The 15,610-nt window shown below is 43.0% G+C and overlaps 1 protein-coding gene across 7 annotated transcripts in view; it reads right to left on the bottom strand.

Moving 5' to 3' along the window:
- The window catches only part of PDE8B (phosphodiesterase 8B), a 256,090-nt gene that overhangs the window by 69,137 nt on the left and 171,343 nt on the right, over window positions 1–15,610 (bottom strand). For 3 of the 7 annotated variants that reach the window (XM_037738186.1, XM_017527688.2, XM_017527689.2), the window contains exons 7-10: window positions 11,854–11,932; window positions 7,210–7,350; window positions 5,628–5,716; window positions 3,343–3,403 (exon numbers count right to left, since the gene is read on the bottom strand). In XM_037738186.1, the coding sequence (XP_037594114.1) occupies window positions 3,343–3,403; window positions 5,628–5,716; window positions 7,210–7,350; window positions 11,854–11,932 (370 nt within the window). The remainder of the gene's footprint in view (window positions 1–3,342; window positions 3,404–5,627; window positions 5,717–7,209; window positions 7,351–11,853; window positions 11,933–15,610) is intronic. The other 4 variants (XM_037738187.1, XM_017527691.2, XM_037738185.1 and 1 more) reach the window with 2 other exon arrangements.

The raw sequence follows: 15,610 nt of genomic DNA, 5'->3' as shown, positions 1-15,610 counted from the left end.
AAAAAAAAAAAAAACAAGAACTGATATAATGTCAGGGCCCTAACTGCCTCCTTTTTTCTCTGTGCAAATACGACTCTTGGACCATGGTTGCAGATCCTTGAAATTCTGAAGTTTGAGTCATGCATTTGCATTTGGATTTTGTCTTCATAAAAAGGCAAAAGCCTCAGGGGACCAAGGTCCTCATATTCACAGCAGTATGGGGAGGCTGAGATAAACTCTGAGACAGGATACAGAGGTTGGCACGAAGGCAAAAATAAGTGTATGAAGGAGAGAAAGGGTACTTCTGGGAGGTCAGGGCAGACAGCTGCTGGCCTAAGAAAATGCAACATCCAAGAAAGAAAATTGTCTTCAAGAAATGAAGTCAGCGACCTTTTCCTGTGCAGGACCAGAGAGTAAATATTTAGGCTCTGCGGGCCATGTGGCCTCAGCTCTGCCACCATAGTATGAAAGCAGCCAGAGGCGCAACACACAAGAAAGTGTGGCTGTATTCCAATAAAACCTTATTTACAGCACAGGCCACATTTGGCCTGTAGGCTCTAGTTTGTTACCCCCTAGGGTAACAAAGTTTGTTGCTTTAGACAATACCTACAAATCCCAGATAGCCTCCTTAGGTCCTGGGTTTTGAGCTTCTCCAGTGCTTGGCTCACACCTCCTCTGTGCTGCATTCCATTTATTCTGTTTACCTGTCTGTGGCCTCCCTGGCATCTGGGGCAGATGCATTGCGTCCCTAGTGCCAGCACAGAACAGGTGTTTACCTCATACCTGGGGAGAAAATGTGTGTGTAGAGGAGGGAAAGACAGCAGACAAACCTCACCAAACATTTCCACCCTCTTGGCAAAAAGCTACAGGCTCATATAGGAAAAGGAAGCTTTGCTGACAGCAAGCAGTACCAGGAGACAGCAGCCTGGCTTACGGCGTCACTCCTTGTTAAAATGCAAACCCATGAGCAGATTTTGACATCAGAGCTAAACCCCAGAAAACTGCGCCACCGGAACCACCTGCAGACAGGAGCCCTCCCCCAAACAGATCCCACTGCCGTTCACTGCAGCATCCTTTGATGAGGAGGAGAAACACTGAAGCTAGCCAGAGGTATAAAAATGCTTTGTTATTAGAAAATCTAAATGTCTCTCTAGGCCTGTGCAGTACCATTAGGTGACGTCAATGGCTCAGGGTATCTGAGCTCTGCGTTTCCACTTTTCTCAGAGCAGCAGCTAATTCAGGGTGGTGAAGGTGTTTCTATTTAGAGCTTCAGAAAAAAAGCAGGTGGCCCCTCACCCCTGCATCCTCAAGTCCGGTGCTAAGGGCTTGCCTGTTCTCCCAATGAGGCAGGAGGACTTTACAGCAGGAAGGATGCCAGGACTGAGACATTCAGTTTCATTCACGCTAGCCAGCAGCTTGAGGGCCTACTACATGCCAGGCAGTGTGAGCACGCAGGACAGCACAGACCAGTGACCCTGCTAGAGGGGAGAGGGCAGTTTAGCACACAAATAGCTGTGAAAATGGTCGGGGGTGATACGAAGTACAGAAGGTACCCTGGGGGCCTTTAGGAGGAAGGTGCTACTTAATGTTTCCTGTACTGGGCCATGAAGAACTGGTAGGATTTGGGCGCATGGAGTTGCAGGGAGACTGGTGACAGGGAGAGTGGGAGTCCCTGTCATTAAGTGAGAAAGTGGGTAAGGAGAAGCAAGGCTGAGTTGGTGGGGGAAGGGCATGAACTGGACATGAACTGTGCTTGGTCAATTTCTAGCATGAGAATGAATGAGCCCCAGTGGACCCATGTCCTCTACTGTGGCTCCACACCCCAGAAATGTTGGTCTGCACTGCTTGTGTTCAGAAGTTTGTCTCTTAAGAGACACCAGGTGTCCTGTCCCTCTCTTTCTGCCTACGTCAGCTCTTACAAAGAACTTATTCTTTCTCCTGGTATGTTGCAATGTGGCTGTTGGAACACATTTTTTTTCCCCTATGAAAGGCCATTCTTTCCTTTGCCAGAGGTCTCCAAAGGCTTGCCTCTCACATGGTAATAAGTGAAAACGCCCTGAATTCAGATGAAATTCTTGGGCTGGAGGAAGTATTTTATCTTGAACTACGTCTTTTAAAGAAGCACGTGGACATGGACCCTTTTGATACCCTGAGACAGCTGACTGAAGATGCTCACCGCTCACTGGGCTCACCCCACTGTCTACTCACATCCCATTGGTTCCAGCCGATGTCCAGGACTGGCTGGGCTTCACCTTCTCATCCAGCAGTTCACACATTTCTGCCATCTCCTACTAAAATGGATTACGCTACAGAAGCCCTTGAAATCCCTTAGAGATGCTGCCTCTTCTTTAAAATCTTCATAAAAATCAAAGGCCATATGTTGTAAGCTTTCAAAACTAGATCACTGATAATTATGTTTGTTGCATAATGGTTAATCTACAATGATGTGAATATATACATAATCTACAATGAAGTGAAAATACACATAATCCAGTAGTAAAAATACCAACCAAATGGAAAAAATACCTATACCAATGTTGCCCTCCATTATAAAATGACCTTAAAAAGTTCTTAAATATAGTGGCTTATTAAAATTTTGTTACTGCAGATGATAACATTCAAATGCATTGTTCCATATGATACAAAGGTAGGAAAAAGTCACAGTACTAATTTGGAATGATTCTTTTTTTTTTTTTTTTTTTTTTTTGAGACGGAGTTTCGCTCTTGTTACCCAGGCTGGAGTGCAATGGCGCAATCTCGGCTCACCACAACCTCCGCCTCCTGGGTTCAGGTAATTCTCCTGCCTTAGCCTCCTGAGTAGCTGGGATTACAGGCATGCACCACCATGCCCAGCTAATTTTTTGTATTTTTAGTAGAGACGGGGTTTCACCATGTTGACCAGGATGGTCTCGATCTCCTGACCTCGTGATCCACCCGCCTCGGCCTCCCAAAGTGCTGGGATTACAGGCTTGAGCCACCGCGCCCGGCCTCGAATGATTCTTATTTTTGTAAGAATTTGTAGGGGTGAAATGTTCAAACGAATACTTTCCAACTGACTAAGAAATTAAGATAAAAAATAGGACATTTTTTATTTGGAAAAAGAATTTTATGCTTTATATATTAGAGAGCTCCTCAGCCACAAGCTAAATCATAACTGATGTGCACTACAAATAAAGTTATATTGGCTTGCAGGGAAATAAAAAAAATTTGTCAAAGAGGCATAATTTTCCCATAAACCTTCTTAATTGGCAGCTACAATTAGACATGGAGAAAAACAAGCAGAGAACAGTGGTGAGACAAGCAGAGAACAGAAGTGACACATGGCCAAGCAGACAAAGCCAGCGAAGGGAGCTGATACTGTACCTGCTTATTATTGTCAGTGGTACAACACAGTTTCTTGAGGGAGACAAAATGCCTAATTTTCCTAATAACATAAATAATCGGTTATTAGTGAGTCAGATATGAAATGATTCAACAAATCGCCAAATGAAAACATCAACAGACTTCTTAAAGCTAAACCCCAGGGTTCATCCTAGGGCAGCTTTAAAATTCCAGCAAGACTCAGTCTACAGAAAACACAGTTTTCACACAGAGCCCACACATGCCTTTGGAAACTGGGCCTCCCTGATATGTCACAGCGGGCTCAGCAACACTTTCCGAACGGGTATCTCATTTTGTAACTGACTCCTAACATCTGGCTCCTAGACATCTTCAGTTGATAGGATAAAATGCTGCTACAAACAAATTAGTTTTAATTCTGCTGACACTAATAACTGCATAGCTACAAAAGATTCATTTGGGCAATGACCACATTTCATGGCTGCTGGTTTTACAGTAAGTATCCCATATTCTTTCACACTGTAATTGTCACCATAATGGCATGTTTCAGGCAGATACAAATCCTCTCATTTCAAGGTCATGGACTGGGTCCCAAAACTCAGTGGGTGGTCTCACTCTTTATCACTGTCACAATGAAAATCAGGCAAAAGACGACAGGTACCTCAGCCCTGTGCCAAAACCAGCTCGTCGTCAATATTTTACTGAGAGTAAAGCCATGAAATCCAGAGTTACATGAGGCTTTCTGCCCCAGAAGCCCATGGGGCGCCCCACTCTCTCTCTCTTTACCTGGTTCACTTTTCTCTGGAGGCCTCTGAAAAGAGGATAGAAAATACTGATCACTCCGTAATGAACTTCACTCAACGAAGAAGAGGTAAAATTTCCCCACTTTTAATAAGAATTGCCACTGATGGCTCACTGCCTACAATTACAGGGAAAATAACACTGGAAATTGTGTCTGGACAAAAGAACTTCTTTTTCTTATCGGTAAAATCAGAAAGATCAGAAAAAAAATGTATCCTGATGGAAACTGCCAGACAATAGCATGTCTGCTTTGCTTTGGTTGTCTAATGATTCTGGTCACACACACACAAAGGGATTCTTAGCTTTGATTTTCTGAGGAGATGGTCTAAGGATGAGGATAAAAACATGACAGCCATGGACATCATCTCCACCCAGTGGCTCTCAGCACTGCCTGCTGGTGAGAATGGCCACGCTGAGGCCAGGCCACTCAGAAGGAGGGCTGAGGGGCAGCTTCTCTCCAGCTCACAACCTCAGTCAGGGGCCTGTCAGTGTCCCTATCATCCAGAGTGAAGCAAAAAGGGAGCTCGAAATTACAAAATGGCATGAAATACCGGGTGGTACTGATGGGAGGTAGCCTGAATTGATGGGAGAGTAATTTTGAAATTAACTAAAATTGGAGGGGAAATAAGCTATTACAAATACCTGGCTGATTTTATGAAACATCCTGTTTTCTACTCATGCAACAATTTGCAAGGAACTCAAGTAGTCCTAAGAGTCACAGGTGGGACTCCTGTCCCAGTTACCGGCAGGACGACCGTGGCTTCATCTTTTTCTGACAGGTCACACAATGTTGTTTTCCTTATACACTCAAACTATGAACCTGGTGTTGACCTTCAGCTTGTTTTGCAAGGCTCACCGTGATGAGGGGGTCCTGTTTGGCTTTGTAAATCTTCTCACAAAATTTAACTGGAGGAAGGAAGAGGAATTGCATATTTTTCTTAACTCTCCATAAAAGAGAGAGGCTTCTCTGGTAATCTGAAATTCAGTGGATTGAGATGCCTTCAGCTCCTGGTCAGACACACCTTTCTCTCCATAAACCGTGGCCCTGGAGGAACAATCCCAGAACCAGCTTGGAGGAACCAGCGTGGAGCCAGGGCCTTGAGCAGGAGGAAAGGTTGGCTCCCTGTGCACCGAGTGCTGAGGCCAGCAAGCACTGGCAGGAGACCACTGTTGTTATGGGGAAAGAGAAGCCCAGAAATCAAGCCCCTCTAGGGGGCACTGGGAATGACAGAAGGCATGGATGAATCAGGCGGAGATGCGAGGCTGGGGTGATGCTTCATAAAGGACATGGAAAACCCTGTTTGGGGGTTGCTGCCAGCTGAGTATTAACCCTAACCCTAACCCTAAGCCTAACCCTAACCCTAACCCTAAGCCTCGGTCTATACTACATTCAGCACAACCCTGCTGCATTTGTGGATCTAAGGCTCATACTGGCATTGCAAGCCCGATGCCCATGAGGGCCTTGAGTCTTTATCTTCAGCTAAAAGAGTTGAAGAGTTTGCTCTCACCCTCCTTGGCCAATCACTGGGGTGATCTTCACATGCTGTTGGATGCTGTCCCCGGATTTCCGTCTGGCATAGTAAACCCCCTGCCACTCCTACATGGACAAAGAGAGCTCTTAAAATCCTTCAGTCAACGATGACAGCTGCTCCTGCAGAGGGTCTCAGCAGGCTGAGGAGGAAAGTTCCCACATGCTTTCATTTCATTTTACAACGCCTGCTATACTGTTGTACCCACTGCAATGCTGACGTGGCTACATGTGTGAAGACAAGACCACAGATCCATGTATCCACCACCAGGCTGTCTGTCCCAGCTCCCAGGACACTTGGCCTGTGGGTGGAATTCTGCTCTCAGCCCTATGGCTGCTGTGGCACCAGGTTAAGGGATTCTTCTGAGTTCTCTCTCAAAATCTTCCAGCAATCTGTGAACCTGGCATTATCATACTAAATTTACAGATGGGGAAACTGAGGCTCAGAGAGTCTAGGTAACTTGCCCACATTAGGAAGCAGAAAATCTGCTTATAAGTTCATGTCTATTCAACACTCACTGAAGCCCATTATCTTTCTAACATCCTATGGGCCCCCCAGCCAAGTCTTCTCCTGGGCTAGCCTGGCTCCTCATAGTTTCCATGAATGAGGCCAAGGGGAGCGTAAAGATTCCTGCTCTCTGAACCTGGGAGGTTTGGCTAATCAGAAACTGAGATTCCCTGCAGCCATTTCTTACCCCCTCTCTCACATAAAGTGGCTAATTGGTATGCATCTTGGTATGTGTGGCTGTATTCCTTTGGGAACAATTTTTGGGAAAAGTTTATAATATCTTATTTCCCTTTTGGTCTCATTGCCCCAATTAAGAAAACATTTTGACCACTGTCGATAATCCAAATGTATCTGATCCCTCTAAAATGTTCCATCTATTAAATGGGTACAGTGCTTATCTAACTAGTTTACATCACAGAAAGGAAGATGAAAGAAACTGTATGTGAAGAAGCATTCTGAACACTTAACAGAAAATGCACAGGCAGTTCCAGCAATGAGAGGCAGTGCTCCACGGGAGGAGAGGGCTTCAGGGAAAATTCCTGTCGGACTTCCCCTATTTCCTTTATCTACCCAGATGAAGGGAAAGCCACTGGAGAAGGAGGTGCAGGTGGGAGGAGAAAGCTACAAATGCGTGTTGAACAGTGATCAGACAACATAAAACGAAAACTGGGAAAAAACCTGGCCTACCTATAAATACTGATATTAAATATGTCTAGTGCCCCAAACACTGGATAAACTGAAAAAACACAACAGCTCTCTGGATGGAACTCTGATCAGAGATACCCACAATATTCCAGCAATGACAGATGGGATATATTCATGCACAGGATGAAATATTTTTACACAGAATCACCAGATTCTCTACCATCATGATAAGCACCAGATTCACTTGAGTTCCAAAGCTCACTCAAAAATGAACCCACTTTGCAAACATAAAAGAGCTTAATTATGACATTATTAAAAAAGCTAATCTTAAGAACGAAATTCTAAAACTCACAGAAAAAAAGTGCATTGGGGAGAGGGTTTGTGGATTGGTTTTGCGGGTGTGACCCACCTTTCCCTTCTTGATGCATGTATTGATGGTGTCGAGAAGGTCTGCCCGGTTCTTATCGCTTTTGGGCAGATCAGCGAGTTCTTTTCCCAGGAGCTCACCTTTGTGGTAGCCCATCATCCTTTCGAAGGCTGGGTTGACATACTGTTAATGGGAGGTGGGTAGAGATCAGTGTGGGGACACAAGACAGCGTTCATGAAACGTCTGTGTGCCCTGTAGGCAGACTTGTTGGGACCCGGAGGAATATCAAGCAAGAAGTTCCCAGGGCAAACATTCTCTGATGCAACTGGCTGGCCAGGTCCTGCTGCCCTGCTCCATCCCCAAACCCTTCCTAGAGTAGCTGCCTCCCTCCTGGCAGCAATTTATTCATTCAACGGCCATCCTGATCGCCTGTAGGAAATCAGAAGAAACTTCAGCAGGAATAAACAGGAAGCTCTCATCTAGCAGTACCAGCCTCTTGGACAACTCATTCCCAATCTACTGCCCCATGAATAAGGAAAAACTCAGAGAAAAAAAAAAAGAAAGAAAGAAAGAAAGAAACATGAATTAGGACTGGGTCCGTATGTTTGTAGTTAAGAAAAAAACCAAAAAACAAAAAACAGCTTCAGGCTGGGCACAGTGGCTCACACCTGTAATTCAATTCCAGCCCTTTGGGAGGCTGAGGCAAGAGTTCAACACTAGCCTGGAAAACACAGCTAGACTCTATCTGTACAAAACTAAAAAAATTAGCCAGGTGTTGTGGCACACACCTGTAGTCCCTGCCGTTCAGGAGGCTGAGGCCGAATGATCACTGGAGCCTGGGGGTTTGAGGCTGCAGTGAGCTATGATTGCACCACTGCACTCCAGCCCAGGCAACAGGGCAAGACCCTGTCTCTTATAAACACACAAATGAACAAATACGAACTCCTTTCAACAGTGGTGGCTTATATTATGCACATCTCTGCAACTGGATTTCTCCTGTCTCTTTCCCAATTGCCACCACTTATTGATCAATGTTTGCTACAGTTGGGGCCACTACCAGTAGAATCGGAACAATAAATTCAGTTAAATGGCTTGGGCAGGGGGCAGCCCTTTCAGTGCTGGGCTCAGGCAGGTGTGAAGCTCCCCTCAGCAGATTCTGGAGCCAGCAGACTCAGAGGTTTCTTTCCAAAATTCTGCCCAGGGTCCTAGAATTTAGAGCCATGACTCTAGCTGACTCCCAGGTCCTGTCCCACCCTCTGATTTCTTTTCAAAGAACACAGATGGGGGCTGAGTGGAGACAGACAAGCGGTGAAGAACGTGGGGAAAACTGAACAGACTGCATCTGGGTCATGGATTTCTTTGGGCATAAATTGCATCCATCTGCTGCTTCGGAGATGTTCAGAGCAAGTTTAATCACTCTTGCCCTCAACTGCGATGGCAGCAGTCATGGACAGGGTGGGGAGCTGTTCCCTGGGAGACACAGCCTCTATTAACACAGTCAACCATGAGAGTTGAAGGGGTTTGGAAGATGCTCTGGTCATCAAGCCTTTGGTAGGTGACTGAAGGGGAGTGGGCATGACATTGTCTTCATGGATATCCAGGCCCCCTCCTGGCCCCATCACTGACATGTGGTAGTCAGGGCCCTCCCTAGGCAGGGAAGGGCATCACTTACAGTATGACCCCTGCTCACAAAGCCAGCCCCATGCCTCCCTGGCCCACCCTTGCAGGCTGCTGAGCTATCTGCATGTCTCCCTCATCTCTGAGCCTTTCCGCACGTGCTTTCTCTGCTTATAATACCTTTCACCATCTCTTTCCCTCTCCAACTCCAATTTATCCCTCTCCTCTTCCAGGAAGCCTTCCCTGACTCCCCTGTCTCATCCACTCCCAAGAGCTGTCACTGATGCCTGTGCAGACTTTCAGTGACTTATTACACCAAATTTAAATTTTTGTTTATCTCTCTCTCCCAGTGGACATTCAACTTCTCAAGGGCAAAGACTATTCTGAATTGATCTTTGGATACTCAGGACTGTTTAGTAACTATTTGATGAGTGAATGGAAAATATTAGAGAATATATTATTTTCTTTATTTGTTGGCTATATCCTCCTGCCTTTTCATATGTGTTCACTCTGCCTTCTCTATTAAGCTGTAAATTTGGGTAGAAGACATGGCCCTTCTTTCATACCAGGGTTTCTGAAACCACAATGCAACAGGTACTCCCAGATATGGATTCTGGAGCCAAGGTACCCAAGTTCAAATCCTGGCTCTGCCAATTACTAGCTACAAAACCATGGACAAATTAATTAACTTCCCTGGTCCTCAGTTTCCTCATCTGCAAAATGAGTACAATAGTGATACCTGACTCACAGGACTGATTTAAGAAATAAATGAGTATATGTAAAATAGTTAGAACTGAGCCTAGTATATGGCAAGTACCATATTAAGTGTTTTAAAGCAAATATATAGAGAGTTTAGATTGATGGGGACATGGAAAGAAGAAGAGAAGAAGGAAAGGAGGGAGGGTGGATGGGTGGAGAGGTAATAGATGAATAGATAGACAGACAGATATTGCTTCTAAATTTTAAGTGTTGCTGCCTGACCTCTGAAGATTTGTACTCAAAAAGGCATCTAACTACTTGATTGGAGTGCCTTGAAAAAGCTGCTGATATCAAGTAAGAACATATATGAACTATCCCATCCAATGATGACATCCTCAAAATATGTAGCACATAGGTCATTTCACCTTACATACAACATCCTCTATTCATCTCCTTCCTCCTTCCTCTTGTTTTAAGTTCCATACTATAGATTGCTGGTACATTTTTCTAAAGGAGGATGACGGGTTCTCTGGGAAAAAAAGCTGCAAAGTCTTCTTTCAGAGTCCAAGTTTCCCTTTCAAGGCAGTGACTGTCCTTCCACCTCTCCTTTACAGCATCTCTTATACTGGCCTCACGCTCCTGTTTCTTTCTGTTCACGGCAAAGGCTGGGAGATGATTAATATCATAATGTGACACCATCACAATATTACCTCTCCCAGGGATACAGGCTTTCTAACCACCAATTGATAACTGGAGAATGAAACACTCTGTTCCCTTTTCTAGAAGTTGTTTGTTAGATTACAGGTGGAGAGGGGCAGCTAGTGGAGCCCCTTCTCCTCATTTCTGAAATCAAATCCAGCTAGCTGCATAGTGCAAAGCAGGGAGGTGCAAAGAAAATGTGCTTTGTGAATAGAATTGATTGTTCAAGTCTGGGTATAAGTGGGGGAGATGTGGGATTTTTGTGCTTAGTCTGTAACAGAAACACGTCTGCCTCTCTCTGCGGTCCAGAAGGCAGACCTGTGGGCAGGTAGGCCACTAATAGCCAGCAACATGAGGAAGCCTTCAGGTAGATTTAAAGGAGCAGCCAGAAAACATATTCTAAAAATACAGCTAAACAGGAAACCAGGTAGGAAGGCTTTGGAGACACGACTATATATTTTAGCTCCAATACTTATTACTAAGGCTTTCCTTGGATAAGCTCATTGACCTTGTTGGGACTCAGTTTCCTCATCTGTACTGCAGGGCAATGATGCCTCTTTCCTACCCCTACTGAATAGAAATGAGATAACTTAATGAAAGTGCTGACGACAGGGCCTAGGCAGGTTGGGCTATTGATGTCATTGGTGTGGTATAAGAACAGTGTGTGTGTGTGTGTGTGTGTGTGTGTGTGTGTGCACTGGGAGACTTCAGAGCAGACAAATGTGAGGCTTCTGCTGTGGGGTTCACTGTGTGTTGCCCACTTCTTTGGTGCCCTACTGATGACAACAAGTGTTCCTCACACTCCATGCCACTCTGCAAATCAACTGCAGGTAAGCAAGCACTGATTAGTGGAAAGTCTACATTTCAGAGTATTTTACAAATACAGATGTCTTACTTTCCAACAATTATAATAGGAACACCTCATTTCTAGAAAGGTTTCTCTGCTACACACATTTCCTTACGAAGATAACATTCAGGTAAGAATGCTTTATAATTAGAATATCCACTGCAGGCAAATAAATGAGTATCTTTCAAAATATTCTGTTCCATAGGCATTTATAAGCATTTACTGTACCAGTCTGACTTATTTCTATGTGAATAGGGTCTTCACAGATAGCCAAAAGAGTTTACCCCAGTTCTGGCTGGGTGCAGTGACTCACACCTGTAATCCCAGCACTTTAGGAGTCCAAGGCAAGTGGATTACTTGAGGTCAGGAGTTTGAGACCAGCCCGGCCAACATGGTAAAACCCCATCTCTACTAAAAATATAAAAATTAGCTGAGTGTGGTGGCAAATGCCTGTAATCCCAGCTGCTCAGAGGCACAAGAATCGCTTGAATCTGGGAGATGGAGATTGCAGTGAGCCAAGATTACCACTGCACTCTAGCCTGGGTAACAGAGTGAGAATCTGTCTCAAAAAAACAAGTTTTTTTTTTTAAACCCCATTTCTATCAAAGAAATTGCAGGCTCTGATCTAAAGTAGTAATTTTTTGTTCTTTATCGAATATCTAATTCTTAAGTCTATCAGTATTCTTTGCACAGTTTGAGATTTCTTTCTTCTAAGAAAATGTGCTGATATGTGAGGATGACAGGAAAGTACTTGATAAAAAGCATGGCTTAAACCTGAAAGGTTCTTTTTTGATGTTAATGATATAGGTGGTTTCTTTCCATACCTGAATCACATGGTCATCGCTTGTTATTTCTATGGCTTCATGACAGTGGTCTAATGCTGTAAACACTGAATTACAGGCCCTGAAAGTTGTAAAAGATTGAAGTTAGTTCTTCTATAAAAACCATTCACATTTCATCTGTTAATTTAACAAAGTAAGCAGATACCAGGTTCATCAAATCTACGTACTTTTTGTTATTGCCATGGTCTGAATGCTGATGTCTCCCAAAAGTTCATATGTTGGAAACTAATACCCAAAGTGATAGTATGAAGATGCAGGGTCTTTGGGAAGTGGCTAAGTTAGTGTGGCTTCATTCTCATAAATGGGATTGGTGCCTTTATTTGTTTGTTTGTTTGTTTTCTTTGAGATGGAGTTTTGCTCTTGTTGCTTAGGCTGGAATGCCATGGTGCAATCTTGGCTCACTGTAACCTCCGTCTCCTGGGTTCAAGCAATTCTCCTGCCTCAGCCTCCCGAGTTGCTGGGATTACAGGCTCCTGCCACCACACCCAGCTAATTTTTTTTTTAGTAGAGATGGGGTTTCGCCATGTTGGCTAGGCTGGTCTCAAACTCCTGACCTCAGGTGATCCACCTGCCTCAGCCTCCCAAAATGTTGGGATTACAGGCATGAGCCACCATGCCCGGCCTATTAGTGCCTTTATTAAAGAGGCTCCAGTGAGCTCCCTTGCACTTTCTGCCACATGAGGACATAGAGAGGGTGCCATCTATGAGGAATAGGCCTTCACCTGACAGAGTGCCTTCTGGCACCTTGATTTTGAACTTCTCAGCCTCCAGAACTGTAAGCAACACATCTCTGTTGCTTATAAATTACTCAGTTTAAGGTACAGCAATGCACCTCATAATGATGTTTCAACAACGAACCCAATATACAATAGTGGTCCTGTAAGATTATAATCCTAATTCCTATTGCCTAGTGACATCATGGCAGACATAACATCCTCATGTGTCCATGATGATGTTGGTGTAAACAAGCCTACTGCACCCTATCAGCTGTATAAATGTACAGCAATACAGTAATGAAGGACAGTATATAATACTTGATAAGAGACAACTAAGATACTGGTTTATGTATTTACTATACTATTTATGTTAATATTAGATAAAATACTCCTACTACTACTTAGGAAAGTTAACTGTAAAGTAGCCTCAGGCAGGTCCTTCAGGAGGTATTCCAGAAGAAGGCATTGTTGTCATAGAAGGCGACAGCTTCATGTGTGTTATTGCCCCTGAAGACCTTCCAGTGGGACAAGATGTGGAGTGGGAAGTCAGTGATATTGATGATCCTGACCCCCTGTAGGCATCGGCTAAGATGTGTGTCTTAGTTTTCAACAACAACAAAAAAATTTTAAGTAAAAAAAATAAAATTTAAAAATAGAAAAAAGCTGATAGAATAGCGTTATAAAGAAAGAATTTTTTTGTACAGCTGTGAAATGTGTTTGTGTTTTAAGCTAATGTTATTAAGAAAGAGTGAAAAGTTTAAAAATATAAAGGTTTATGAAGTTAAAAAGTTGTAATAAGCTAAGGTTAACTTACTATTAAAGAAAGAAAAATGTATTAATGAATTTTGTGTAGCCTAAGAGTACAAAGCTCATCGTCTCCGGCTGTACATACACTAATGCCCTAGGCGTTCACGTTCCCTCTCCACTCACTTACCAACTCACCCAGAGCAACTCCCAGTCCCGCAAGCTCCATTCATGCTAACTGCCTTTTACAAATGTACCATTTTAAATCTTTTTATGCTGCATTTTTACTGTGCCTTTTTATGTTAAAATTCACAAATACCATTGTGTTAAAACTGTCTACAGTATTTAGTACAGTAACATGCTGTACAGGTTTATAGCCTACGAGCAACAGGCTGTACAATATAGCCTAGGTGTGTAGTAAGCTATACTATCTAGGCTTGTGTCAGTACACTCCATGATGTTTGCACAGTGACAAAATTCTCTAATGACACATTTCTCAAACATATCCCCATCATTAAATGATGCATGACTGTATTTCATTATTGCAACCCTAACAGACTAAGAGGGTTAATAATATGCTTTGAGGCCAAAAAAAAAAAAAGTCATCTTTCAAGCTAAATGCATAAACAATAGCATATATATCTGTGTATATGATACAAAAAAAGAATTGTAATTCAATGAAATCCTCGTGGATCATGGAATGGACTATGCGTGTGCTGAATGAAACTTCAACACTAACATGAGTCAATGACATTCTCCTGTTTCATTCACAGTTGTGGTCATGGAGAAGTTAAATCCCCATCAATTAGCAGAACCTAATTAGGCCCTAATTGGATGTGAGGTATTCTGGCCTTTTGCAACAGACACAAAAACATTTTTGCTCCTTTTTTACTCATGTGATGTTACTCAGCTTCCAACCATTCCCTCTGGTATGGTGAAAGGCAAACTCGGCAGAAACTCCCTTTCCTGGTTCATTGCACCTCTTCAGCCCTCCAGGTGGGGACTCTTCTTGGTGACCTTCCCCATATATCTGGAATATTTGGAATCAGACTCTAATTTTCCTTGTTATAGTTTTAACTAATTTCCTAATCTAGAACAATTCCAAATACGGTAGGCTATTTACGTCCAGCACGGCAAGCATGCAGCTAGAGCTGTTATTTATACCGTTTAAAGAATCCCAACAGAAGCTTTCTTACACACTGCAAAAAAAAAAAAAAAAAAAACTGTTGATTTACTGGATTTATGTTTTTTCTTTTAAAAAAACTCTTAAAATGTTATTTTTTCCACTCATAAAGGCATTCTAACTTTGTCATCCTATTTTGATCTGTTTAGAGGGAAGAAGGCAGAAAGAACTGGGTGAAATCTGGCTCTGTATTTTTCCAGTTTTGAGATCTGAGGCAACTTTTTGTCTTCATTTTCCCTCAGTTTCCTCATCCATAAAATGAGGATAATAATATGTATTCCACAGGTTTTCATAAAGATCAAAACAGAGAGTTTATGTGAGGCATTTCTTGAAGTGCTTGGGACAATATGAGAATCCAACACATGGTACCTGTTGTTATTTTTAAGATCACAGAGTAATACTTCTTTGTTCTCTAAGGCTTTCAAAAGCCTTTGGTGAAAAACATGAATCATAACCTATCTTTTCTCATGAGTATACCTGAAATGTCAAACCAAAAACAGTATTCAATAATAGCAAGGTATGCATGCGGAGTGCAGTATTTTAGGTCACTGCAGGACGTCATTCCTATAGTTGCTGAAATGAAAATAACGGTGTGAGAAGGTACGTGAAACAAGTGATCGTGACATGGGTTAGTGGAGCAGAGGAGAATATCAACCTAACTCAACTGAAATGGCTTACAGGTGCAGTAGCATATTTTCTTAGTTAAGTTGCTTCAGTCTACATAATTTGAACTGTATACTGTCCTAGTATCACCACTTGTAAACAAGAAAAAAGAATAAAAGGGGACTTTAAAACTGCTACCAAATTTGTCACTGCACTGCATCACAACAGACAAGCAAGAGCTAGTCTTATTAGCAGTGCTTTCCAGGCACCTGGTCCAGAACCAGACGCAGCACAGAAGGGAAGGATTTCCTGGGCAGCAGCTGTCTTTCAGAAGTCACTCATGGAGAAGCACACTCTCTGTGGGCTAATTTGTTAACTTTGAGAGTTGGATAATTAAGCTCTAATTAACACATTTTATCAAATGACAAATTCCGCTCTTGCCTAAGCATTTTCTCTTAACTATGTAAGCAGGTTTCAACTAAGTATATAAACA

This window comes from Cebus imitator, unplaced genomic scaffold (genome assembly GCF_001604975.1).
Source record: "Cebus imitator isolate Cc_AM_T3 unplaced genomic scaffold, Cebus_imitator-1.0 Scaffold50, whole genome shotgun sequence".
In the NCBI taxonomy this organism is placed as follows: domain Eukaryota; kingdom Metazoa; phylum Chordata; class Mammalia; order Primates; family Cebidae; genus Cebus; species Cebus imitator.
This window is presented reverse-complemented; position numbering and strand designations above follow the sequence as displayed.